Source organism: Alternaria ethzedia (assembly GCF_023757985.1).
Source record: "Alternaria ethzedia strain BMP 0044 chromosome Unknown scaffold_22, whole genome shotgun sequence".
Taxonomy (NCBI): Eukaryota; Fungi; Ascomycota; class Dothideomycetes; order Pleosporales; family Pleosporaceae; genus Alternaria; species Alternaria ethzedia.
This window is the reverse complement of record NW_026056215.1, coordinates 335,330-358,850: the sequence shown is the minus strand read 5'-3', so window position 1 is coordinate 358,850 and position 23,521 is coordinate 335,330. Positions and strand designations below refer to the sequence as shown.

Sequence of the window (23,521 nt, the reverse complement as noted above, 5' to 3'; positions counted from 1 at the left end):
ATCATGTCTGAAGCATGCTGTACCTGCGCTGCGCTCCTATCCTCTATTCCCCCAACATACGATGAGAAGACCGAGAAGCCGTCGCAGTTCGAGCGCAGACTCGACTGCTGCGGTCGTGCCATATGCGCCAGATGCTTGACGGATAACCCTAGATTTCAAAACTACTGCCCATATTGCCAGATAGCGACAGGGCCATCAGCACTACCACCACAAGGTCTCCGCGACCCTCCTACGTATTCGCCACCGGGCGAGCAAGTCGACGACGAACTACCACCATACTCAGCAGGCAACGCGCTGCAACCACCATCTGAGAAGTCGAGGACAGACGCCGAAGACGCGCCTGATGTTCTACACTTTGTTGACCAGAACAACGACTCGATCTTATCGCTATCGCTCCGATATGGTGTACCCGCCGACGCCCTACGCCGAACGAACAACTTGTATGCGGATCATCTACTAGCGGCGCGTAGGACGGTACTCATACCGGGAGAGTTCTACAAAGGTGGGGTTAGTCTAAGCCCGAGGCCACTAGAGGGCGAGGAGGAAGAGATCAAAAAGACAAAGCTACGGAAGTTTATGGTCAAATGCAAGGTCGCAGAGTATGGGCATCACCTTCCACCATATAGTGGACAGAACTAATATCCTCACTAGATACGACGTTGCACTCCTTTACCTCGAACAAGCCAGCTACAACCTCGAGCAGGCGATCACTGCGTACAAGGCCGATGAAGACTGGGAGAAGACACATTCTCTAGAGGCTGCGAAGAAGGGCAAGGCGAAAGAGTCGCAAAGCTCAGGGCGGCGGAAGTGGGGCTTTGGAGGCCTCACAGGTCAACTTTGATAGCGCTTCCGAGCCGATTCTCCGCTCATGGCGTTTCGCGGCGCTCCGACAACCTGGTAGAATGGGTATTACCATCGTAGTTAGCGAGCGTGTGTAGATGTTTCGAATGGCCATTTGATATACTATGCCATATATTGGAAGAACTCTTGTGCTAAAGATGGCAGAGTGGACAATGCAGCATTCACCTTTCCAACGATATCCCACGTGCAGAGCAGTTTGGACGATTCATGCACTTCCATCAGCCTCTCTGAGAAAATTGACTGAGCTTACTATCAGGAGGATCTGCTATTTTCGTTGGTCGTCGCTTCCAAAGTCTCACTCCTCGCGTCATGCGCTCACAGCCAATCATCGCGCAGAAGCACCCCAGGCTGTAAGCGCCCATACATCTCACGAATTAGCATCTGCACCTCAACTCTGGAAGCGCCCACGCTCCATTCGCGTTTCACACTCTGGCGACCCTGCATTTGAATCCTTCTGTATCCTCATTCGACAGCTGACAGCGCACTACAACCGCTCATGCCCTGACTCTGCCCTACCTCGCTACCAGCGGGACCACAGACAAGCCACAGTCTTTGACGCACGGTACGATCGGCATGCTCATTGAACCACAGGGAACGGCATGTGCTGCTAAATGCACACATGCGGTAATACGGCAAGACCCCATGCAGGTTAATATCGCTATTCTAGGCCTGGTGTGCAGCTTACGCGCTGCGAACAACAATACTCCCACCACCAGCCCAGCACACTGGCGCTGCTAGTCCAGGTCCGACTGATGGTCGCAGCGGCAAGACAGATTGCCGTTCTTTCTTTGCTCTTGTTCGTCTATTCCTGTACGCGAACGCCAGATGGGCTGCAGGGGGTTGCACGATGTGTTCTGTAGGCGTGAAACCCCCATTGCGACCGAGATCGTTTTAAAGGCATGTGCCACCCCCAGAGTTGTTTTCTATCCCCATCCCAGGCAAAGAAGATCGACTCGGAGCCTTAGCTTATATCAGGCCTCTTTCTGTTGCTTGCTTGTTATTTCGTTCTCTCGTTCATTCGTCCTTCATTCCGAGAAAGAAAGGTGCGCACTGGTTGACGCCTAGTAATCGCTCCGATCTTTATACCATACCTTCGCTCCACGTTTTTGGAATATAAAAAGCAACTTCGAGACCAACGACTACCATCACGATGAAGATCAACCCCGCTCCTTTCCACTTGGCTCAGGCCATCATCACCGGCCTTGTTGTCGTCTTCAGCATATGTATTCTTGGCACTTCGGCACACACCCTCGATGTCTTCAACAGGCAACATCTCACAAACCCTTGGTGGGCACCGATGTGGCCTCAGCACTTCGACGTACAGGGAACCAAGGCGCTCATTGCGTCGTCTGTCGTGACTTTGGTTCTCTGTGGCGCGTTCTTGATCGCATCGTTTCTGCCTCAGGTGAGCATCTGTCCAGATATTCTCATGCAAAAGAACAGCCTCCTAACAAACATCAGCTTGCACTTCGTCAGAAATACACCCTGCGTGCTCTTCTCTCCCTCGCTACCCTCCTTCCTACTCTTCTCCTTACCCTGATCACCACTATCTGGGCCCACATGCTCAACAACAACGCGCCGGAAGTCGATACCATCCAGACCTGGACCTGCAAGATGCAGAGCTCTCAACCGCTTGATCAGGATCTGCCTGCTGACATTGCCATGCCGGCCGGCATGGGCAACAGCGACTTCAAGACCCTGTGTGGAGCAAGCAAGTTTGCGCTATACGGAACCCTCATCGTGTTCCTACTTGTGGGCGCAAGCATGGCTGTCACAATGATTACCTGGATGGCAGACAAGTGGGCAGCGAGGCAGCAGAGGAAGGAAGTTGAGATGGGCAACATTCCCGTGAACAACTAGGCACATCCCAAGGGCGATGTTAATTCGAGAAGAGATGATAACGAGACACGCACGCGCTTGGAGGCGCGTATTATGTCGAGAGATTTGATGCATTTGGGTTATGGACCTCCGTCAGCAAGCGTGTCCAAAGGGGGAAGGCGTACCGGTGTATTGGCGTCATAGGTCGTTGGTATGTGACTTTGAACAAGGGTCTTCCTTTCAATGTACTATTAGGCAAATGAAGGCCTCTTTTGCGTTCAATCGCATCTTCTTTACACTTCGCATTGGAATGAAGCATTGTGCAGCGATATTGCGGGGGACTGGGCCCAGATCAGATCGACAAGTCCAATGGACGATCACCCTGGAGCTGAGCACAGGATGCGTAAGCGTGCGTGAGCGGGAACAAGGGAAGCAATCATGCTGAACCGCTGCATGGCGCTTTTGTGTTTCTGGGTGAAAAGCGTGCGTTTGCTGGACATGGATCGTCTGGAAAGTTGGACGGGCCAGCAAGCAGCCTCGGAGGAGTTGTCGCGCAGAGCAACGGCACGGCAGCGCGCGCGACAAGCAATTGTCTTTGTACCAGCCAGACATTGTCCATGAGACATTGCACGTAGCGGTTTCAGCGCAGCGTTGAGACGACCTCGCATCTCCGACAATTGACAGGTTAGATAGGGAGCGAACCGCAGTGGGGAAGGCGTGAATAAGCCGGTCAACGATCATCGTTTGGTTCGCGGTTCCAGTTCGGCCGTCCAGTGTCCAGTCGCGTCACGACCGCTGATCAGCGCGCGACTCCTCATTGCATCAACTGCCGTCATCCGGCCAGGCCCTCGAGCGAACTTGGGTTGTCGCATTTGCTTCTTTCTCTCCCTCTTGCACTCCGACCGGAGCGTGACTCGGAAAGCGAAATCTACCCGCCGTTCCTCGTTAAGCAGCTAAATTGATCACCCGTCCTGTCATCCCGGAACCCTGTCCATCTTCAGCCCCCAAGGGCTCGAGCGTGCATCGAAGCGGCATCAGAAAGATCCCCTCTCCACCTCAGCGACACCGCATAATCCTGCCTGACCGCGCCTTCCGACCGCTCCTTCCCCCTTCACACACACATCCACACAATTGCACTCCGCTATGCAAGCTCGCCATACGCCGACCGACGAACACCGCAGCAAGAGAAAGTTCCAACCCAGCATCACAAGCTATTTCGAGGTGCGGGACGATTTCGAGGATACCGACGATCTGCGGGGCCTAGATCCGATTACCCGACCGCGACACCAAAACACGAGGCAACACCAGCACCAGCCCAGAGAGAAACTCGCTCCTGACGTCCCCGGCCAAGTGCAAGCAGACCTCCTCAGCGTCGGCATGAGAGTGCGAAAGAGCGTGCCGGAAGGCTACAAGATCCACAAGACATCCGGCCTCCCATCCATCCAAACCACCATGTCGCGGCCCACCCTAGCCGTCAAACCACCCCGAGAGCCTGTATCAGAAGAAGTCCTGCACCAGCGCGAACTCCTGCCCTTCTGCGGCTTGAACAAAATCGGCGGCTTCGCAGAACAACCAACAACCAACCCACATCTCTACGCCGCGAACGGCACGCCACCACCTCCAAACTACTTCCCCCTCCCCGCCGAGACCTTCACTCAGCCCTTCTCCTCCAAAGCCTCCACAGATAGCGGATACTCAACGACTTCGCAACGTCCACACAACCCCTCGAAACGCTCATGGCAGGACGAAGATGAAGTCAGGACATTAGACACAACCTTCTTCTTCGGCTCATCATCATCGACGAGGGGCATGGGCATGGGCGTCGAAATCGACGAAGTACCCGTTAGCCCGCTCAGCGAAACACCGCCTCAGGGACTCAATATGCAGCCGCCACCAAGGCGCGTCGCGCTGCCCAAGTCGAGACGAACAGCGCAACGGACGATTAGCGATGATGATATTGATATGGATTTTGAGAATGCCGCGCACATGGAAGGAAGAGTCGGCGCGGGTAGTGGGAGTGATTTTGAAGAGGCGGATTTCTTGAGCAAAGAGGTGGATATGGGTGGGATCTAGGGAGATGGTATCACACCTACGGTCAGATCTCTCTTCGTCTCGGAACCTTCTCGCTTCTTCGCTTCTTGTATATACCTTGGTTCTGGTCTGGTTACACGGTCTTCCCTTTTGGTTCCTCCCCCCCGACACGCGAAGCGGTCATTACAAGCGGCGCAACAAACGGCGTTCATGAACAAGCGATGTATGTAATGTCGGCGCGTATACCCGGTTTATCTTTCTTGGTTATCTAGCTGGTAAATCTACTCTTTGGTTTCCTCAAACAGCCTCCCTTTGCAACATGCAATGCACTTCTAGATCTCCTGATTAATCAACACAGCACTATCACAAATCTCTTCACTATGCACATTAAAAACCGACTCCCCATCTATCGTAACATTCCTAGTCGTAAACCCAAAACAATGGCCCCCTTCCCAGTCATTACTCACATCGAAAGTATTGCGCCAACACACTGCGTTGCAAAGAGGGTCTCGGCCTGCTTGTATATCCGTCCGGTTGTTCTGGTTATACTGCGCGCATATGTCGATGCATTCGTCGAGGCTTTTTACGACGCCCTGCACGGGAGCCGCGACGCCGCCGGTGTTCAGGTAACTTGCATTGCAGAGTTTGCGGAAGTGGTAAGATGCGCTGCCGTAGGTCACGGTGCGGAGTGTGTTGTTGGAGGATGGGCAGTCGCGGAGGAGTGTGGGTTGCGGGCTGGATGTTGGGCCGAGGATGGTGGTTGTGCTGATGGTTTGGGTTGATGATGTGGGGGGTGGTGTTGTTGAGGTAGATTGTATGCTGCTTGCGGGTATTATGGTACTGCTGGTCGGGCTGGTCGAGCTGGATTTGCGTGTTGCAAGCGATCCCCCGACTCCACCGCCCACAGCACTGGCGATGATGATAACGCCCGCGACTACTACGATCCAAAACGTTTTCTTCCGCAGGCCACATATCGTTTGCGGTGCCGACTCGTCATGCGCAGGCGTGATGCTACCATATGCGATCTTGTCTGTGTCTGCAGGGGCCACCGAGTAATGCGCGTATTTGTGTGTATCCTGGTCAGTACTACCAGCGACTTCCGGATCGGTACTGGAAGCCACCTCCAAATCAGAATATGGAAGCGCTGCCATCCTGTACAGATTGCGAAGAGCAAAATCGCGTAAATATTGAAAATGAGGTTGAAGGAGGCGATGCTGCTGTTTCTCGGGGGCGACGTTCTCGGGTCCTTATACTTTGACACTACTGCGGCGGGCGTCGTACAGCCACAGTAAGCGTTTGGGGGCCAAATGGCTTTTTACAGCCACAAGTCGTAAGTGATAGGAGGTCAGCTGTGGAACTTCAATTCTGTCGTCTCGAGATCTACCTTGCTTAGATTAATGTTACTTCACCGACGAAGGACTAGATGGGGCCCTTTATGACCGAATGCCTTTTTGACTGACATACTTCAGCAGCATAACATCAACCAATCAAAACTACCGTCAACACACCTAGTCGGAATTCCTTCGCCTATGAAGCCTCCTTCCACAACACCTCGTCCTTCTTTTCCGCCGCTCTAGAAAGCTCGAAAGGAAGAACTCGGCTGTGACGACTTCCCCAACGTCACGCTTCTAGAAACATGGGCGGAAATCCTCATTAACTGAATCAAATGGATCATTTCATTACTTCACCAACAGATGTCACGCATTTGGATAGCAGCGGCATCGAATCGAATGATCAGGCTGATCCCGCTGTCACGACTTATGCTCCTTCCTCGCCTCACACTTCTCCGCCGACGTCCTCATCGACATCCTATTGGAAGCCTGCCTCTACTGCAAAATATACACACTCCATCTCGCTGAAGAACTTTACTATGTTTCACATCGGTAGTCGAAGCACACCGGTAGTGTGCTGGCCATGGATGTGTTCGTTGAAGTGCCGAATAGGTAGAGAGAGGAGAAGAGGGAGTAGAAAATCCGGGTTAGGTTGTCAGGTATATGCTGAGGAGTGTTAGAAGGGCTTTGATAGGCGGAAGGATGAGGATGGAGATAGTTTGTGGCAGTGGGGTTCAGATACCTAATTATGATCATGCTAGGGGAGGATGCTATAGCGGGATGGCTGAGTTCTGCTTTTGAGCTTGCGATCTCTGGGTTATATTTCAAACCAACAGGCTCTTTGAGGTATACATGGTCTCGTGGTGTGTAAGCTCTGCTGAATATGCTGCAATGTATCCCTCAGGGTACACTCTGATGCGGCGCTCGTTTCGACAGATTCGGTAGCTCACTGCTCGACTACAGACCCCCTTTCACTTCTTATCTGCCCGTGCTTAGCGAGTTCACGCTGTTTAGCCACGCAAAATTCGGAATCGCGACCGCAAAAACGCTTGCTTCTCCACTCAACGCACAACACCCACGTCAGTCAATAACACTATGGCCACCGACTCTGATCTGGAGCCTCCTCGCAAGAAAGCGCGCTGCTCGGCAGACGAGGGACCTAGGTAAGCAACCGCGCCTATTTCATGCAAAATACGCTAAAGATCACAGTGTCGAATCGAAACCGATTGTCGTGCGCGTTGGCGAAACCAAACAGGAGTTCTACGTCCACGAATCACTGCTCCGCGCAAACTCACGGTTCTTCGACAACGCGCTCAAGAAGGAGTGGAAAGAGGGACAGGAGGCTGCAGTCGACCTACCGGTACACGATCCAGACCTTTTCAGGACATGGGTCAAGTTCCTCTACACTGGACGAGTCTTCGTTGGAGGGGCTGAAAACCTAATGGACAACGAGCGGAAGCACTATCCAGAGCTTTGGGCATGGGAAGGCCTCTATGATCTCGGCGTTTATCTCGATGACAGTGACTTCCGAGACGCCTTGATCGACGCTATGATCGACTGGATGTGTGCTTCATGCAAGGTTCCCATGAAATTTGCCCGCTGCGTCTATCCACTTACAGCGGAGTCCTCAGCCCACCGAAAACTTGGGGTTGACGCCTTTGTCAATATTGGCCGGCGAGTTCCAGTGGCAAATATGAAGTCTTTCCCACCCGATTTCATGCGCGATATCCTGCGCGAAATCATGCCAAACCTTCGCGAGGGCCTCGAATGGTCATCTGCAGTGGACTGGTTCAAGGAAATGGACAGCTGCCATTACCACGATCATGGAGACAAGCCTTGCTACAAGACTAAGCCCGCGTTCCGCTTCTGAGTGCCTCCATTCATGGTCTGCGCGAACTCGACTGATGGTAAGTCAAATATACGAAGCTCATTTCCCCAAGTTGCACGGGAAGAAGCTGAAGCCTGGAAGTATACGCAATGGTTTACGTTGACCTTTGTCGGCCTAAAACACGTTGAATACCTTCAGGCTACAGTATACCTCTCTGGTGCTAGACGATATCATTCAGAGTTTACGAGCTTCCTCCCACTTATCTACTTCCGACGTGCTAACTTTGTCGACAGTTGCACTGCAAGACGCAGTGTTTGGCGATCGTCAGGCGACAGGAAGTTGCGATTGAATCGCGTCAACGCCGGTGGTATGGGTGGATTGAGTTCCTTTTGCCGCATACATTGGGGTCAAGGCCTGTCATGCATCGGTGTTTGTACCACTGTAGTTGCCAGGCAGTACGATTAGTCCAATACAACTCTACCAAATCTTTGCCTCTCTTATGCTGACGGTTACACGTCCGTACTAGTTTAGCACATGCTCACTGTGATCTTCCCATGAAGTTGCGATACCGAGCACCTTTACCTCCTCATATGTTCGCTGCCTTTACCTGCTAGCTTGTAGCTACTCCATCGACATAAAAGACTTTCGCTGCTAGGTTTGAACTTCGTCTCCTACCATCAACTCTCTCGACGCTGGTTCTCGCACATCACCACCGTTCACAATGACAACCCGCGCTCAACCCGCAAAGCGAAAGGCTGGACCATCAGACAACGCTGCTGCGCCAAAAAAGTTGAGGTGCTCTATTTCCGAAAGACCAAGGTAAGTGCGATCAAAACGTAAAACGACGTGTCTGTCTGACCACAAACAGCCTTCAGTCGGATACTACCACCGTCTTCGTCGGCAGACTGTCAAGGGCATTTCCGGTCGATAATAAACTTCTTCGAACCAGTTGCGACTTCTTTCACGATCAACCCCTCACGAAGAAAGGTAAACACGCCGGATCCAAGCAAGTGAGGCTGCCAGATAATACCATTCGAGCTTTCGAACTTTATCTCGGTTGGCTTCAAACAGGCTGTTTCTACATCGTGGCAGAAGAAGATGCCGATAGTCCTCTCTCTGACTACGAGCCTGTGGATCATTCCGACCGCGTTGGTATCAGTCCTTCGGAGGTCGAACGTGAAAAGTGGTACGAATGCTACCTGCTTGGCCAAAACATCCAAGATCACAATTTCCAGGACGCCTGTATCGACTTGGCTCAGGAGAAGATTGCTTCAGGCAATCAGGACATGATGATTGCAGCGTGTCGCTTCTACAAGACAAGCCCTATAGATGAGGCGCACCGAAAATTTGCCGTTACGGTCGCCGCTCATCTCTGGAACACAGAAAGATTCGAGCTTGTGACAAGGATCGATTACCCGAAAATGTTCCTGGAGGAGCTTGTCGCATACATAGGACCACGGTTACGACTAGTTACTGTACCGGAAGCATCCAAACAAACATTCTTCAAGAACGCTGGCTGCCAGTATCATGCGCATACCACCCTCAAAAAGCCCTGCTACAAGGAGACACACCCAGCCTTCAAGTGAGGTGGATGAGGCAGGCAAGTCGTATCTTTCGATTGTTGAAACAGATGCCAACCGACATTCAGATCTCTAGCCTCGAGAGACTGGAGACTGCTCCAACGTTCCGATCAAAACTCCATCTTACAATCGACTATCACTCTACAACTATGGTTTTGCTTGAGGAAGAAAAGGGTTCATCGCTTGATGCATACCCACATCAAAAGTTTTGACGAAGCGGCTAGTCATTCATGGTTCACATTCAGTGCTGAAGTTCTATGCGAGTCTTTCATGCCTGTTTGCGTCCTTGCTTCAAATTCATTGGCGCTATCATCAAGTAGATAGCTGTACTAGAAGGACAGCTTTCGAAGAGGGTAAATCTCAATGAGGATAAGTCAAACCGCCCTTTCAGGGATACGAACATCTCATACCTTATGGTGCCTTGGAGCATGCACGTGCAAGGTAAGTTCTTTCGTGATTGCGCATAGCCCGACTAGCCGGCTACAACTTGAATATCCCCTTGAAATACCCCTCAACGCCCTTACACCCCTCCCCATCAACCTCATCAATATACCCAACATACTGATCCGGCCTCGCAACAACCACACAACCCCTCTCCCTATCAACCCCATACCCCTTATACGCATCGCCAAAGCCCTCAAACGGATTCGCATCATCCGCATACACGGAGTCGTAATCCCAGCCCGTCTTCGCATCAAACGGATGTAGGATATCCGGGATGTCGCGTAATAGCTCTACCTCCTTCCATTTCGACGAGTGCAGCGTAAGCACCTCGATGTTCTTACTGAGATGCGGAGCCAACACCGATGACGACTCGAGGGCCTGGCAGAAGCTCTTCAGACGGGTGCTCTGCTGTGCGTTGGTCACGTTGCCAGCGAAGACGACGATGCGGAATCTTCCGTCCGATTTGAGCTTCTGTTGGAATTCCCAAGCGCGGCCGTCGGCTTGGTTGATGACTTGGTGGCTGGGGAAGCGCATGCCGAGTTTGATCTCTGAGGACAGCTCTTGCTTGCCGATGACGGGGGACGAGGCGGAGACGTCTGTGCCGTCGCCTTGGTCGGCGGCGGAGCCCGGTTTGCCGATTAGCATGCTGGTGCCGTAGTCAACTGAGAGGCCGGTTGCGAAGAGTTGGCCTAGGATGGGTTAGTTGATGGGCTTAGTAGATGGCACTGGGTTTGACGTGACGTACCCTTGAGGAAAGCGTTCTTAAACTCATCCATACTGACGCCTTCTTCGTCCATGACGTCCTTGGCTGGTCGACCGGAAAACAGCCGGGAGAACTTGTGGTCGAACGCGATGAGGTCTTGCGCGATACGTCTTCGCTCTGACTGATATGTCTTTAGGATAGAGGGATGCGCGATGCCCTTCACGACCAGACCTAACTTCCAGCCTAGGTTGTACCCATCCTGCATCGAGACATTCATACCCTGACCAGCTTTCGGTGAGTGCGTATGCACAGCATCACCAGCCAGGAAGACACGGCTCTTGTGATCGAAGTTTTTGCCGACTCGCTGGCCGATCTGATATGCCGTCCACCAGTCACAGTATTCGTACGTCAGTTTGTACGGCGCCATGATCTTTTGTGCCGCTGTGATAATGGTTTCAGGGGTAATCTTCGACCTGTCTGCTCGGCCGCTGGCGTCGGGCTTGATCTCTGTGAGCTGGATGTAGAGGCGGGCGATTTTGTTCTCTCGTGGGATGATCATCATTGACCCGGAAGACGCGCTGTGGATAGCGCAGCGTTTGCGAACATCCGGAAAGTCTGTGATGGGGATGATGTCCAAGACGCCCCAGATGTGGTCGGTAGGCTCCCCTTCAAGCTCAAAGCCTAACTGTTTTCGCGTCCAGCTGTGAGCGCCGTCGCAGCCTACGACGTACTTTGCCTTTACAGTCTCAGTGCTGCCTTGCTTCTGCTGGCTGTTGGCGATCAGGTCTTCAGTGTCGTCTTCGGCCAGATTGCTTCTGAACAGACCATCGTTGACTCCAGATCCTTTGCTTTGCGCTGGTTTTGCCTCGTCTTCCGTGAGATATCGGAGCTGGACTGTAACAGGGTAGTTGTCGGGCGAATGATCATCAACTCGATCCTCGGCGATATGCAGTGACTCCGGTAACACCGCGCGTTCGACGCGTAACGTATCCTTGGAGTGTTTCTTGATGTGATCGAGGAAGAACCTCTCAATCCGTCCCTGATGGAGAACGATCTCCTTGAATCGTGAGAGACCGGGTGGTGTATCTGGAACTCCGTCTGAGCGGCGTATCACACCATCTTCGCCGGGGTTCTGCGAATATTAGGAAAGCTGGTGGTTTTGCTCAGTGTGACAACATACCCACATGCAAAACTGATTATTGGTCAGTAAAGTTTACTCAAGCCACAATCGGTTGATGTGCATACCTCTATCAAGTGATTTGCTTCCTTCCAAGCTCGATCAGCGAAACCGAAGCTATCAAAAATCTCCAGACTGCGGAGCTGTAAACCATCTGCCTGTCCCGAGTAGATCTTTGTGCCACGCTTATCGACAACGCGAGCATTGATACCACATCTTGCCATCCAAGCCGAGAGCATCAGCCTAAGACCTGGTCAGTTCCGAACAATGCCCATTGTTGTGGTGATCCTTACCCTGCTGGTCCAGCACCGACAATAAGACTTTGGACTCATTAGCTACATGTTCGCATTGCTTGATATCGACAGACTAACACATCGCACTTCGACTCTGAGTTCTCTGGAACCGTCATGTTGTAGTCTCTTCGCCGTCGTCGCTAATAGTTGGTTGGTCGCGTGTGTATATCCCGCTCAAAGGTTTGCCTGCGCGCAAGATATGCTCTACACGTCGCGAATGTGGCTTCCATCTAATATAAGACGGCCTTACAAACGCTCCGTCCCGCGCACCCTAGCAATCTCACACTACGGCAATGCTGTTCGGCGTGTCGCACAGCCCACATCCCGGCGTTGTCGACGCGATCTGGTGCGTGGCTACCCCACATCACGCCAAGCCGATTTGGACCGTATGACGCATGGAACGGCGTTCTAAGTTCGTGATTCGCGCATCTCAGTGTGGGCCTGAAGGTAAGCGCAAAAACGTTTTGGGGTTTGTCAGACGTTTGTCAGGTGGATGAGGTTGAAGAGGAGTTGAAGATGGGGATGTGGATGCAGCCGTCCCGGGTGCGGCTGCGCTCCTTCCATCGTGCGTCCAAGGCGCAAGGACTGTGGGTCCTTGGTCATGCTTGGTAAACGAGAGCGTTGACAGTGGTTGGATTATGCACACGATTAGTTAGCTACCTTGAGTAAATCGCTGTGCCTAGGTGGCACGGTTGAGTTTGCCCTGATCAAACCTCGACTTTTAGAAGTATTCTGTCGCACCGGCGTAGTCGCCGACAAGCTGCGCCCTGGAGCAAATTCTAGTATTGAAATGGGGTCATGACGTACATACATCATCAGCGACGGCGACGTAGGTGTACGTCACCGGCGCTATGGCCTTGAGCCAGTCAATTTGTAAGAGCTGTACCATTCTACACTTGTAAGTTTCATTCGTCTTTGAGAAACCTCGGATTCAAATCAACATGTCCACAAACTACGACTTCAAGACCGCCCTCGTGACCGGCGGAGGTGGCGGCATCGGAAAGGCCCTTGCGCAACAATTCATAAAAGACGGGAAGAAAGTCATCATTGCCGGCCGCACAGAGTCAAAACTCCAAGAAGCCGCGAAAGAAATCGGCGCAGCAGCTTACTACGTGCTTGACACTGGAGATGTCAAATCCATCCCAGCTTTCATCAAGAAGCTGATTTCCGAGCACCCGGATCTGGACTGTCTCGTCAACAATGCGGGAGTGCAGCGACCGCTCGATGTCAACGAAATGGATCCAGAAGAATTTGGAAGCAAGGCCGATCAAGAGATCGACATCAACCAACGTGGGCCCATGCACCTTACATTGCACCTGCTCTCACACTTCAAATCCAAACCAATGGCCATCGTCGTCAACGTATCTTCCGTCCTCGGCTTCGTCCCATTCTCCCTCGTCAATCCCGTATACTGCGGTACCAAAGCATGGCTGCACTTCTGGTCAATGAACCTACGCGCTCAGTTAAAAGATACCAAGGTCAGGGTCATCGAAATCGCGCCGCCAACCGTAGCGACGGATTTGCATCGTGAAAGGAAGGATCCGGATGACAACAAGAAGGAGAAGAATCAAGCTGCGTTGAGTGTCGAGGAGTTTACGGAGGAGACGATAGGGAAGTGGAAGAAGGGAGATGAGATGATTGCTGCGGGACCTGCGAATAAGATTGTGGATACTTGGCAGGAGAATATGGGACCGATTTTCCAGAGCATGGCCAAATAGTCATGGCGTCCCGACGAATTGATATTTAGTCAATGAGATATGTGGTTTGTTCTGAAGTGACCTCGGGATGATGCGCGCTCGTATATCTTACCGCAGGCGCGCTCGATGTCAGCTGCAAGCGGCTAGCGTGATGCCTGAACGCCAACCTCAGACGCGATGCCAGCCACCCGAGTTTCAAAGGCGCGTCGAAAAAGTAACACAACAAGTTCTCTGACTCCAGAGCCCGATTCTAATCCGGGGTGATGATCCTGATGATCGTAGTTGCCAACAGGCGGGAACCATTCTCAAGCTCCCTGGCCACCCGTTCTCTCTCCTGACCTACTACTCGCGTTCAAATACCTTTTTCTCCGCCACCTCATACCAGCCCACCGACTCAAACTGACACACGTCAAACATCCCGTCCCGGTAAACGCTGCGAAGATGGTGAAATACCACCCACGACCCACAGCGCGTACAAGAGGATCAATAATAGCCGCAGATGCCGCACTAAACGCGCCTCGCGCAAGCTGACCCGACGCATACGCCGTGCTCGGTACTTCAGGAAACACATCCACAAGTAGCGCATTCGCAGTATGACTTAGCAGTGTAGCCAGTGCGGAAACGAAGAACTCCAAGACCAGAGGAACGGCGGGGTGAGTGTGTTGTTGCACCGTCCATCCATAGCCTATTACCAGTGCCGTCTCCGCCAAGATCAATGGAACCATATTTCTGAATCGAGCGCGTTCGATTGGGAAGTCCAGAATGTTCGCTGGATCGACTACCTCGGCTTGACGCGCATGATACGCGTAGTTGATGTCCATGAGTTTGCCGGCTATCGTTCCGCCAATCGTCATGCCAGCCAGCGCAGGCAGGAAACTTAGTCCGATTTTTAGTTCGTTGTAGTCGTATAGTTCTTTGAAGATGACGGAGTGGGCCACTTGGAAGGTATAGTAGATCCCGTATGATGAAGCGACCATCCAGAGAATCACAGCAGCGTCCGGGTGACGGATCATTCGTATAGAATTGAAGATCCTCGAGAGCGTCTGGGAAGGCCTGGGCATAGGAGGTCGATGCGCAACAGTGGACGCGGCCTGATCGCCTCTCTTTCGACCGAGGAAAGAAGTCCAGGTCCGCCAAATCCCCGTCGCAGGCCTCCCTCCATTCCCCACAATCCCCCTCGACGTCTCCGGCAGCACAAAGCCCACCAGAAGAAGACACAGAATTGCAATCCCCAACAGCGCCATAAAAACGCCCATATGCCCCGTCGACTTCATCGCCAACGCCCCACCAATAACCGGTCCAAACGCCGAAATCCCATTACAAGTCGACAACATCGGTCCCAACATCCCGCCTCTTTCCGACACCACAGCAACATCAGCCACAATCCCATACGCAATCGGCACCGTCGCCGAACCACCTATACTCTGAAACGCCCGTAGCGTAATCAACACCGGATAACTGTTCTTGTTCAACGCGAGACCCAGACTCGCTAGCGTGTACGTAGTAACGAGACAAAGTAGTACGGGTCGGCGACCATATGAATCTGCTAGAGAACCAAAGATACCAGGAGATATGGCTTGGCAGATTGCGTAGACGGTTACGGTTAAGTTGATGGCTTGGATGGAGACGGAGAAGTGGGTGCTGAGGGTGGGGATGAGCGGGAAGTAGATTGTTGTTGTTAGGGTGGAGATTAGTTGGATTATACCGAGGATGTAGGTTAGATAGGTGCGGCTGGATTTTGGGAAGGCGGAGTAGGGCTCTGCTGCGTTGTTTGGAGTTGGCTGGTTGGACTTGGATGCTGTGGTCCTTTTTGGGGGGTTGTTTGGTGGTGCGATGTTTTGCAGTGGTGTTATTTCTGGGGACGGCGGCATGGTGCGCGGTGAGTATAGAGAAGTCCTCTACATCTCGATTTGTGGGCACGCGACATGTTACTATATGAAGAGATGTCGAGCATGCAGTCCGGGGATAAAGCCTCGCTTACTCGACATGGAGCCGTGCTACCCGAGACGCCCAGTTCAACCATCATACATGATTGGAAGAAGAGAACCGTCCGGAGGAGAGTCGTCCGACTTGGCCTGCGCCCTACGTCGTCATTTCCCCAAGCTCGTTGGAATCCATGTGCCAAGATTAGAAGCATTCATCCCGGCCGCGGAATCCTTCCAACTGCTCACGGCCATCACGACCGTCTCGAAACAGCAGGTCGATCAAGACGACCCGCAAAATAACTCACGACATCAACACCGCAGCAGAAACCTACTGTCACCAAACCCATGCTCAATTGTAAGAGATCAGTCTACATCCAACCCCTCCTTCAAAACCCTTACCCTCCTCTCCAACTCAACCATATCCCAAGCCCTACCCTCAACCCATTCCTTCACCTCTCCCACCATCTCCCACCATTCTCCCTGTTCACTCGTGTGACCCTTCTCCTTTGCCTCATTCAACACGCGCCGCGCTTCACTCACAACGTGCCAAAACCTGTGTACCGTGTCTGCATCAGGAAACATCGGGTCGCTCCCTTCTTTGTCACCTTGTATGATTTGGGTGTAGTCGACGGGGAGGAGACGATGCGCCGCCGTGAGATAGTAGGGCTGGTAGAAGAGAGACGAGGTACTATTGTACCATTCCCGGGGTTGGTAGATTATCTTTTCGAGGTGGTGGGGGCGGGCTAGGGTAGTTTGGAGGACTGTCGCTGCCACATTAAATTCCTCGTCTTCATCTCCGTTGTCTGACAAGTTGTACATCATATCCATGGCTTCAGTCAAGATACGCAGTGAACCGCCGCTCACCCGGATGAAGAAGACCGTCGTATACAGTTCTTCGCTTTCGGATTTCGTAGCAATGATCGAGAGGGTCTTGAATGTTTCGACATCCGTGATGGGTGGGAGGAAGTGGTGGAGTGGTATGTGTGGATTTGCGAGGATGACGGTGGGGTCGTGGTAGAGTATCCATTCTTTTTGATCTTCGATTGGTTTTTGAAGTTCGGTGATGATGAGAGACTGGAGGTAGAGGAACTTGTTCAGAGCGCCTCGCACTATAGGTGTTTGGAGAATGTGGCTTGTGTATCTGAAGTTTTGGGTGTGGAGTTCGTCGAGGGCGAGATTGTCTCTATCATGTTGCCTGAAGTTGTATAATATGGTCGCTTTTGAGATGCGCAGGTCTGCTTGCAATCTTTTGGGAGTCCAGGGTATGGATTCGGGTATAGCGTTGGCGAGATTTGGGGTAGCAGGTGTACCCGATGGGACAAGGTTGAAGATTGAGCAACCAAACAATATATGCAGGCTGATGAAAAGCAGTATGCTTCCGATCAGTAGCCGAGTCTTGTTGCAGTAGAGGCGCAGTAATACAGGAGGCGATGGCATGTTTGTAGTCTCGATGCCTAATAATTTAACATCGGGAGAGAATGCGAAGCCCATAGTGTGGAGAGATAACCCGATAAAAGTCGTCACAATCAGCAGAAATTGACGTTTCACTATTAGTGAAGGTGAGTACATCAACACGAGCTCATCCCGTCACCGTAAATGCATTTAGACTAGTGCGCCATGTAGTGAAAGAAGGAAATTTATTCATTCAATTTCGTAACCAATTTTCGCGGTCCAGTCTCGCTGATACCGGTCCTGCAAACGCAGCACTTGAACTACCTAGGTAGGTAAGAGAGCAACTAACAAAAGCCTCTCAGGGTATACATATTCCGCGCATCGTCGCTCTGCTGCAGAGAGCGCGAGCCATCACTCTAGAGTATCTTACTCTGCCTTCTTTTCCTCAGCAGCCTTGGCCTCTTCAGCTTTCTTCGCCTCCTCCTCAGCCTTCTTGTCCGCCTCATCCTGAGCCTTAGCCTCCTCGTCCGCCTTCTTCTGCTCCTCGGCATCCTTCTTAGCAGCCTCTTCCTCTGCCTTCTTCGCATCTTCAGCCTCCTTCTTCGCGGCCTCCTCCTCAGCCTTCTTCTCCTGCTCAGCCTCCTGCTTAGCAGCCTCATCAGCCTTCTTCTGCTCCTCTTCCTGCTTCTTAGCCTCCTCAGCGTCGGCCTTGGCAGCTTCCTCCTCAGCCTTCTTCTGCTCTTCCTCTTGCTTCTTAGCCTCCTCTTCCGCCTTCTTGGCTTCCTCCTCAGCGGCCTTGTCGTCGGCGTTGTCCTCGCCATCCTTGTTGTCATCCTCGCCGTCTTGGCCCTCAAGAAGCGCCTTCAACTCCTCAGCAGCAATCTGCTCGTTGAGCTTGTTGTCCGCCTCGTCGTTCTGCGCATCTTGGAGATCCTGAAGAGCACCCTGCCAGATAGCACCGAGAGTCGCAGCTGGGTCCTCGGCAACAGCCGACCAAGTGGGCTTCGCACCGAAGAGCTGGATACCAGCCGTCTTGGTGGGCATGGCGCCGTCCAACGCGCCAGTTGCGCCTGCGATACCGCCGAAGCCACCGAGCTTGCCGAAGGCGTCGCCGCCGAGAATGTCCTGGGCGATCAGCGTGCGGCTGTCGAAGACCATGACAGTCTGTGTCTCGCGGGCGCCGCGGTTAGCGACAACGGCGGACTGAGCGAAGATGTTTTGCTGGACTTGGTTGCCGCGGCCGTCGTCGATGGCGATCTGGATCTCCTGCACAACAAGGGTAACAGTGGCGACATCGCGGAACTGGTTCTGGAAGTTGCTCTTGCGGAAGAGGTTGTTGAGGTCGTTGTTGAAGCCGTTGTTGACCTGGTCGACGATGAGGACTTGCTCCACTTGCTGGACGACGGCTTGTTGACGTCCGTTGTCGATGATCTGGAGGTTCTCCTGCTGGATCTGGATTACTTGTTGTTGCTGGTTGAAGTTGTTGAAGCCGTCGATGAAGTTGAAGGCGCCGTCGTTGCCGTTGAAGCCGTTGACGACGGAGTTGAAGCCGATTTGGCGCTTAGCAGGGGTGTTGATGGGCTTTGCGGCTGTGAGTAGTGCGTTAGTATGTTGGGTCATATGGTTGAGTGTTTGGTTTGGAGAACTTACCAGCGAGACCAGCCGCAAGCGCGATAGTAGCAATAGCCTTGATAGACATGTTGGTGATGAAGTAGTCCTGAAAGGGTAAAGACGGTAGTATCGTGATTAAAAAGAAGGTAAAGATTAAACGTCGCAGACGTATGTGTATAAAAGGTTCAAAGAAAGTGGTAATAAGCAGACTATCAAAGTCGCTAAAAGAATCGAAAGCGGGAATTAAGGAAGGAAGGACTGAAGAAGGCCGGAAGAAGAGTGAGTGTGGGATGAGAAGGTAAACTCATGCGTCCTTCCTTCAGCTTTTATCCAACCACTGCCATCGACAAAACGACGTCGTTAATGCCCAGGGAACACATCGATATGTCGGTACTTGCCTTTGCCGCCCCTGTATTACCGTAGAGATGTGACACACGTACCATCGTAGCCTTGGGTGCCTCAGTAACTCGCCACATGGACACTTTGCTACCGGCGCACTCCACTCCCGTATCTTGCCAAGACAGATGATGTGCAACTAAAACGGTTGCCAAGATTTGCTTGACTGTTTTGTCCTGATTGCCTTGCGACCTGAGGCCTTGTTGTATGAGCCTTGGTTTAGCGGAGCCGTGGTATCCGATCGGGAGCCAAGGCTGGGGTTGCTGCTTCATGCCTTAGCGACATCCTCAGGCAGTATTGTCGGCGATTTTCGGTCACACTGGGCAGGGGGATGGGACGTTGATCTGCGTGAGACGAGACTGTGCTTCCACCCGCTGCATCCGTCTCGTGGGACGACTTCAATCGGATATTCAGAGTCATCACATACCCAACCACCCGAAGTACCACTCAAATTCATTGCAATCGGATCATCACGAGACCAACGCACCCACAAGAAGAGAGATGAATTCCACCACCTCCCCTCCGCCTCCCCTCCGCCTCCCCCACCCACCCTGTCGCTGCTTCATGCCTTAGCGACGTCCTCAGGCAGTATTTTCGGTGATTTTCGGTTACGCTGGGCATGCTGATCTGCGTTGATCTGGGACTGTGCTGCGTTCAAGTGCGACTGTGCTGCGTGTGGAGATGGAAAGGATGCTTGGTGGTTGTGCGCGTCCACACGAACGGTTGTCGTAAGACCACTATGCGATACCCAAGCTACCGCCATACTTGCTCTTCTTGTCGATAAGAAATCTATCCTTCGTGTTCATGCTCCTCACTTACTGTTCATGCCGATAGCAAACGCGTTCTTTCATGCTGATACCCACGAGTCGATGTTACCGCACCACTACCACCCCCCATATGCACCCCTAACCCCCCAATCACAGCACCCTATATCACCACTCACCAACTCTTACAACCCTGACTCTTCCTGCTGCCACTCCGCTACTTCCCGCCTGACAGGTGTCGACTCTGTCGAGGTGATGAGTGAACACCACACGCTGCGACGCACCTGAAACCCCACCAGTTGAGGACCGCACCAGCCACGTTGCAGATCCCCGACAAGGGCACGCATATCGTCGATATCGTATATGCATTAAGGCCAGGCCAGGTGTTCGTCTTTTTCTCGGATGCCTTGTCTTCCTGAGGCTAACGTGCTTGATCGACGGTAACAGGCCAGGTAGATCGTCTTGCGCTCAGGCTTGGTTGCAAGTCGGAGAAATCTTGACTCCCCTGTCGTGCCTGTCTATATTTAGTGGAGTTGCTCAACTTCCTCATCACAGGCAAGATAGGATGGGTAGTTGAAGAAGAAGAAGAAGTGTCGTCATGTCGAAAGTTACTCAACGTCAATTTCTGACCTGGATATCTACACACAGACGCATCAATACTCCTGATGATCCTCCACTACACGCATGTAGTAATCGCACTTCTCTCGTTCTTCCTCTCCAATAAACCGAGTCTTTGCAATCCATGTGACCAAAAGACGCTCACAGCAATCGAAACTCGAGAGAGGCGAATCCCTCATTCCAACTTCAAAACGCGCGCCATTGTATATAAACCCTTCTCCAGAACGCCTACTAATGCCTTCTTGCCGCCGCGCGTGTTACGACATAAAGAGAATCCTGAGGAATACCCCTGAGCTCCGAAGGGAGCCTGTAGGAAGAGTGAGGAACTGAGGCCAACTCGATAGTGCGAGGCAACTAGTCTCTTGTAACACAAAATTCATAGCCCCAAAAAGAGATTGAAAACCATTTTACTGGTAGACCGGATGGAGGTTTCTACTCATCATCCGAATCGGTGTCAGTGTCGGTTTCACTCTCGGATTCGACGTCGCCTTCGGTGTCACTGCCGCTGCTGTCGTCATTGGTGATCTGTTTCCGCTTCTTTGGTGGGGCTCCGGTCTTCATTTGGTGCATTTGGCCTGCCAATGAATCTGCGGTTGTGTTAGATTTGTTACAGAAGCCTAGGATAATATCAATCTTACCTTCTTCTGGCTCGCTGATTTCGTCCTCCTCTTCCACCTCTTCCGCTTTACTGGCATCCTCGACAACAAGGGTGACCTCCATCTTGGTGTCCATGCCAATGTAACTATCACAGATCATGTGCATGACAAAGGTGTAGCTGCCAGGTTGTGGTGGTGCGCCGAACTGCATCTTAAGAGTCTGTACGTTGTAGGTGGGGTTACCGCTCTCGTCAAGGATGGGCTTGTCGAAAGTCGAGAAAGTGAATGGCGGTACGGCGATACGTCCCTGCTTGCTGTCTGCGAGGAATACGTGCCATCTTGGCGCGTGGTCGCGAGCGTAGTATGGAGCGAATGCTAGAGGTGGCTGGATGGGCTTCTCTCCAGAACGGTCGTTCTTACGTCCGGTGATTGCTGCGACATCGCCTTCCGCGGGATCGATGTCTAGTAGGTCCTTCGGGTTGACCTCGGGGACGTTGGTGGCAGCGGTCGGGATGAAACGACCCTTGAGTACGAACTGGACCAAGCTGCTAGGTGTGACAAAACGCTCACCAACAACCTTGAAGAATGCCTTTTCGAGATGAAACATTGGGATGCGCGAGGCTACAGTCATGGCTGTGCTGTATTGTTCTTGGGATAGGAGTCCAGACTTGACAACACGAGCCTTACGTTCAGCTTCAGGTATTTGCATAAACTCTTGGATGGTCAAGTGTGACTTTGCTCGCGCAGCCTCAGCCGCGCTGGCAACATCGGGTGTGAAATGTGGCAGCTGCTCAAGCGGTGATGCGCCTGGTCGTAGAGCTTGGATGAGATTCTGGGAGGTCCTGTAAGCGGATAGTATCGCCTTGGTGTTGCCGTATGCCAGAGCGATAGCGGTGTAAGCTTCGTTGAGTCGGAGTGCGATTGGCGCGACCTCGAACTTCTCGTCGTTCAGAGTCTCGTCATCCAGTTCAACGCGGCCAAGGTATGCCCACAACAAAGTCAGGACCTTGCGTCTCCGGCTGTCCTCCAGATCATCTAGCTTCTGTCGGTCCTTCTTGGTGAGTGTTTGCGCAATGAGAGATCCAGAGTTCTCAGAGAGGACCTTCTGTTCGAGCTTCGAAAGACCATTCTCTGCTTTGTGTCCAGTGAGAACTTCGTTGAACTCCTCTCCGCTGCTGAGCGCGTGTATGACACCCACCTCGCCTTGGTCGTTGTCGTAATCGCGGAAGACCTTGCCAGCGCTGGCCACCAGGACTTTATCCTTGGTCAGCTTCTGTGTTCCGTACCACCACTTTCCGACCGTGTATGGGAGAATGACACCGAGGGCGAGCGCATAGATGAGCAGGACGTATTTGCCAGCTCCTTCCGTCACGAGCCATTGAGGTAGCGCAATGCCGATGCTGAAACTTTGCTTGCCATCTGGGTGCCCGAATTCAAGGAAGTTTCGGCGGATCTCTTCGTCGGTAAGAGCCTTGAACGCCTTCACGACGTCGACCCAATGGTCGTTGATAGATTGTATGGTAATGTTCTTCTCGGGGTCTGGGCGTGCCTTATCGGGGTGCATAGTGAGGGACAGTTTTCGGTAGTGCTTCTTGATCGCCCTCTCATCGGCGCCCTGATGTGCAAGTTAGCAGGTTGTCAAAAGCTCGCGACAGAGGCAGCGGTCGTACCGTAGACACACCCAGCACCTCATAGGGATCCCAGATATCAGGCGTACTCCGTGTAGTAGTGCTGATGAGGTATATCATGGCGGCATTCATCGCCCATCCGCCCACCATGAGAAGACCCCGCTTTATCCTCCTCTCGAGTCGCTTCTGCTTCTTGCGCTGTCCCTGGATGAGATCGGCATGTTCGGGTGTGAAGTCGGACTCTATCCGCGATCCAGTGTTCTCGAGCTCTGGTGAGGTATTAGTATGGCGGTACGTGGAAGTGGCGAGGAGCGCGCACCTTTGCTTGATCTGAAGAATGAAATTGTAGTCGGAACGGTGACGAGAGTGGTAACGGTAAGGATGAAGTAGGGGAAGAACTGGCCCTGCTGGTTGTTAGCATTTGTTTATATTTATGGCGCATGCAAAGTGTACCTGTTCATCGTAGTTGTAATCTGTCCCGGACATGGCGAATGTCTGTCCCTACGGACGTGTCTGAGTACGCGAGAGAGCGACTGAAGGTGATTGCGGGGGTTTTCGACTACGATTCCAGCAGAAGGGAAGAAAAGTGATGCTAGGCCTGTGGCATTACAAAGAAGGTGGGGGCGGCGTATGAAAGAAGGTCGTGGCTACTTATTGAAGTTGTTCCGACCACTGTGTTCTTTCCCGCACCACGACAGATGGCCGCCGCGAGCAATCTTGGCTAAGCAGGGGTTCCGATCACGTGTCAAAGCGCTCTCCGCTTACGTCACTCCCAACCATGCAACGCCGACAGCAATTCCTCCACTACGAAGACGCGCTTCTGTAAGC

General features: G+C 52.5%; 10 protein-coding genes across 10 annotated transcripts; 6 read left to right on the top strand and 4 right to left on the bottom strand.

Moving 5' to 3' along the window:
- Nucleotides 1–3: 3 nt before the first annotated feature.
- Nucleotides 4–841, top strand: J4E87_007780 (uncharacterized protein; the record flags this gene model as incomplete). The annotated part of the gene is made up of 2 exons (XM_049379373.1): nucleotides 4–599; nucleotides 652–841. 2 exons carry the CDS (start codon nucleotides 4–6, stop codon nucleotides 839–841), a joined length of 786 nt encoding a protein of 261 aa, XP_049230947.1.
- A 1,170-nt stretch (nucleotides 842–2,011) lies between these two features.
- Nucleotides 2,012–2,721, top strand: J4E87_007779 (uncharacterized protein; the record flags this gene model as incomplete). Its single annotated transcript, XM_049379372.1, has 2 exons — nucleotides 2,012–2,266; nucleotides 2,323–2,721. 2 exons carry the CDS (start codon nucleotides 2,012–2,014, stop codon nucleotides 2,719–2,721), a joined length of 654 nt encoding a protein of 217 aa, XP_049230946.1.
- Nucleotides 2,722–3,822: 1,101 nt separating this feature from the next.
- On the top strand, nucleotides 3,823–4,752 carry J4E87_007778 (uncharacterized protein; the record flags this gene model as incomplete). Its single annotated transcript, XM_049379371.1, has 1 exon — nucleotides 3,823–4,752. The coding sequence occupies one exon, from the start codon at nucleotides 3,823–3,825 to the stop codon at nucleotides 4,750–4,752; it is 930 nt and encodes a 309-aa protein (XP_049230945.1).
- Nucleotides 4,753–7,136: 2,384 nt separating this feature from the next.
- On the top strand, nucleotides 7,137–7,911 carry J4E87_007777 (uncharacterized protein; the record flags this gene model as incomplete). Its single annotated transcript, XM_049379370.1, has 2 exons — nucleotides 7,137–7,204; nucleotides 7,251–7,911. The coding sequence occupies 2 exons, from the start codon at nucleotides 7,137–7,139 to the stop codon at nucleotides 7,909–7,911; spliced, it is 729 nt and encodes a 242-aa protein (XP_049230944.1).
- A 679-nt stretch (nucleotides 7,912–8,590) lies between these two features.
- On the top strand, nucleotides 8,591–9,455 carry J4E87_007776 (uncharacterized protein; the record flags this gene model as incomplete). Its single annotated transcript, XM_049379369.1, has 2 exons — nucleotides 8,591–8,688; nucleotides 8,738–9,455. 2 exons carry the CDS (start codon nucleotides 8,591–8,593, stop codon nucleotides 9,453–9,455), a joined length of 816 nt encoding a protein of 271 aa, XP_049230943.1.
- A 474-nt stretch (nucleotides 9,456–9,929) lies between these two features.
- J4E87_007775 (uncharacterized protein) lies at nucleotides 9,930–12,048 on the bottom strand (the record flags this gene model as incomplete). Its single annotated transcript, XM_049379368.1, has 5 exons — nucleotides 9,930–10,582; nucleotides 10,639–11,728; nucleotides 11,777–11,788; nucleotides 11,842–11,931; nucleotides 12,040–12,048. The coding sequence occupies 5 exons, from the start codon at nucleotides 12,046–12,048 to the stop codon at nucleotides 9,930–9,932; spliced, it is 1,854 nt and encodes a 617-aa protein (XP_049230942.1).
- Nucleotides 12,049–13,007: 959 nt separating this feature from the next.
- On the top strand, nucleotides 13,008–13,784 carry J4E87_007774 (uncharacterized protein; the record flags this gene model as incomplete). The annotated part of the gene is made up of 1 exon (XM_049379367.1): nucleotides 13,008–13,784. The coding sequence occupies one exon, from the start codon at nucleotides 13,008–13,010 to the stop codon at nucleotides 13,782–13,784; it is 777 nt and encodes a 258-aa protein (XP_049230941.1).
- A 2,267-nt stretch (nucleotides 13,785–16,051) lies between these two features.
- On the bottom strand, nucleotides 16,052–17,125 carry J4E87_007773 (uncharacterized protein; the record flags this gene model as incomplete). Its single annotated transcript, XM_049379366.1, has 1 exon — nucleotides 16,052–17,125. One exon carries the CDS (start codon nucleotides 17,123–17,125, stop codon nucleotides 16,052–16,054), a length of 1,074 nt encoding a protein of 357 aa, XP_049230940.1.
- A 381-nt stretch (nucleotides 17,126–17,506) lies between these two features.
- On the bottom strand, nucleotides 17,507–18,779 carry J4E87_007772 (uncharacterized protein; the record flags this gene model as incomplete). The annotated part of the gene is made up of 2 exons (XM_049379365.1): nucleotides 17,507–18,669; nucleotides 18,731–18,779. 2 exons carry the CDS (start codon nucleotides 18,777–18,779, stop codon nucleotides 17,507–17,509), a joined length of 1,212 nt encoding a protein of 403 aa, XP_049230939.1.
- A 2,122-nt stretch (nucleotides 18,780–20,901) lies between these two features.
- On the bottom strand, nucleotides 20,902–23,179 carry J4E87_007771 (uncharacterized protein; the record flags this gene model as incomplete). Its single annotated transcript, XM_049379364.1, has 5 exons — nucleotides 20,902–21,056; nucleotides 21,108–22,680; nucleotides 22,736–22,962; nucleotides 23,013–23,097; nucleotides 23,147–23,179. 5 exons carry the CDS (start codon nucleotides 23,177–23,179, stop codon nucleotides 20,902–20,904), a joined length of 2,073 nt encoding a protein of 690 aa, XP_049230938.1.
- Nucleotides 23,180–23,521: the final 342 nt, after the last annotated feature.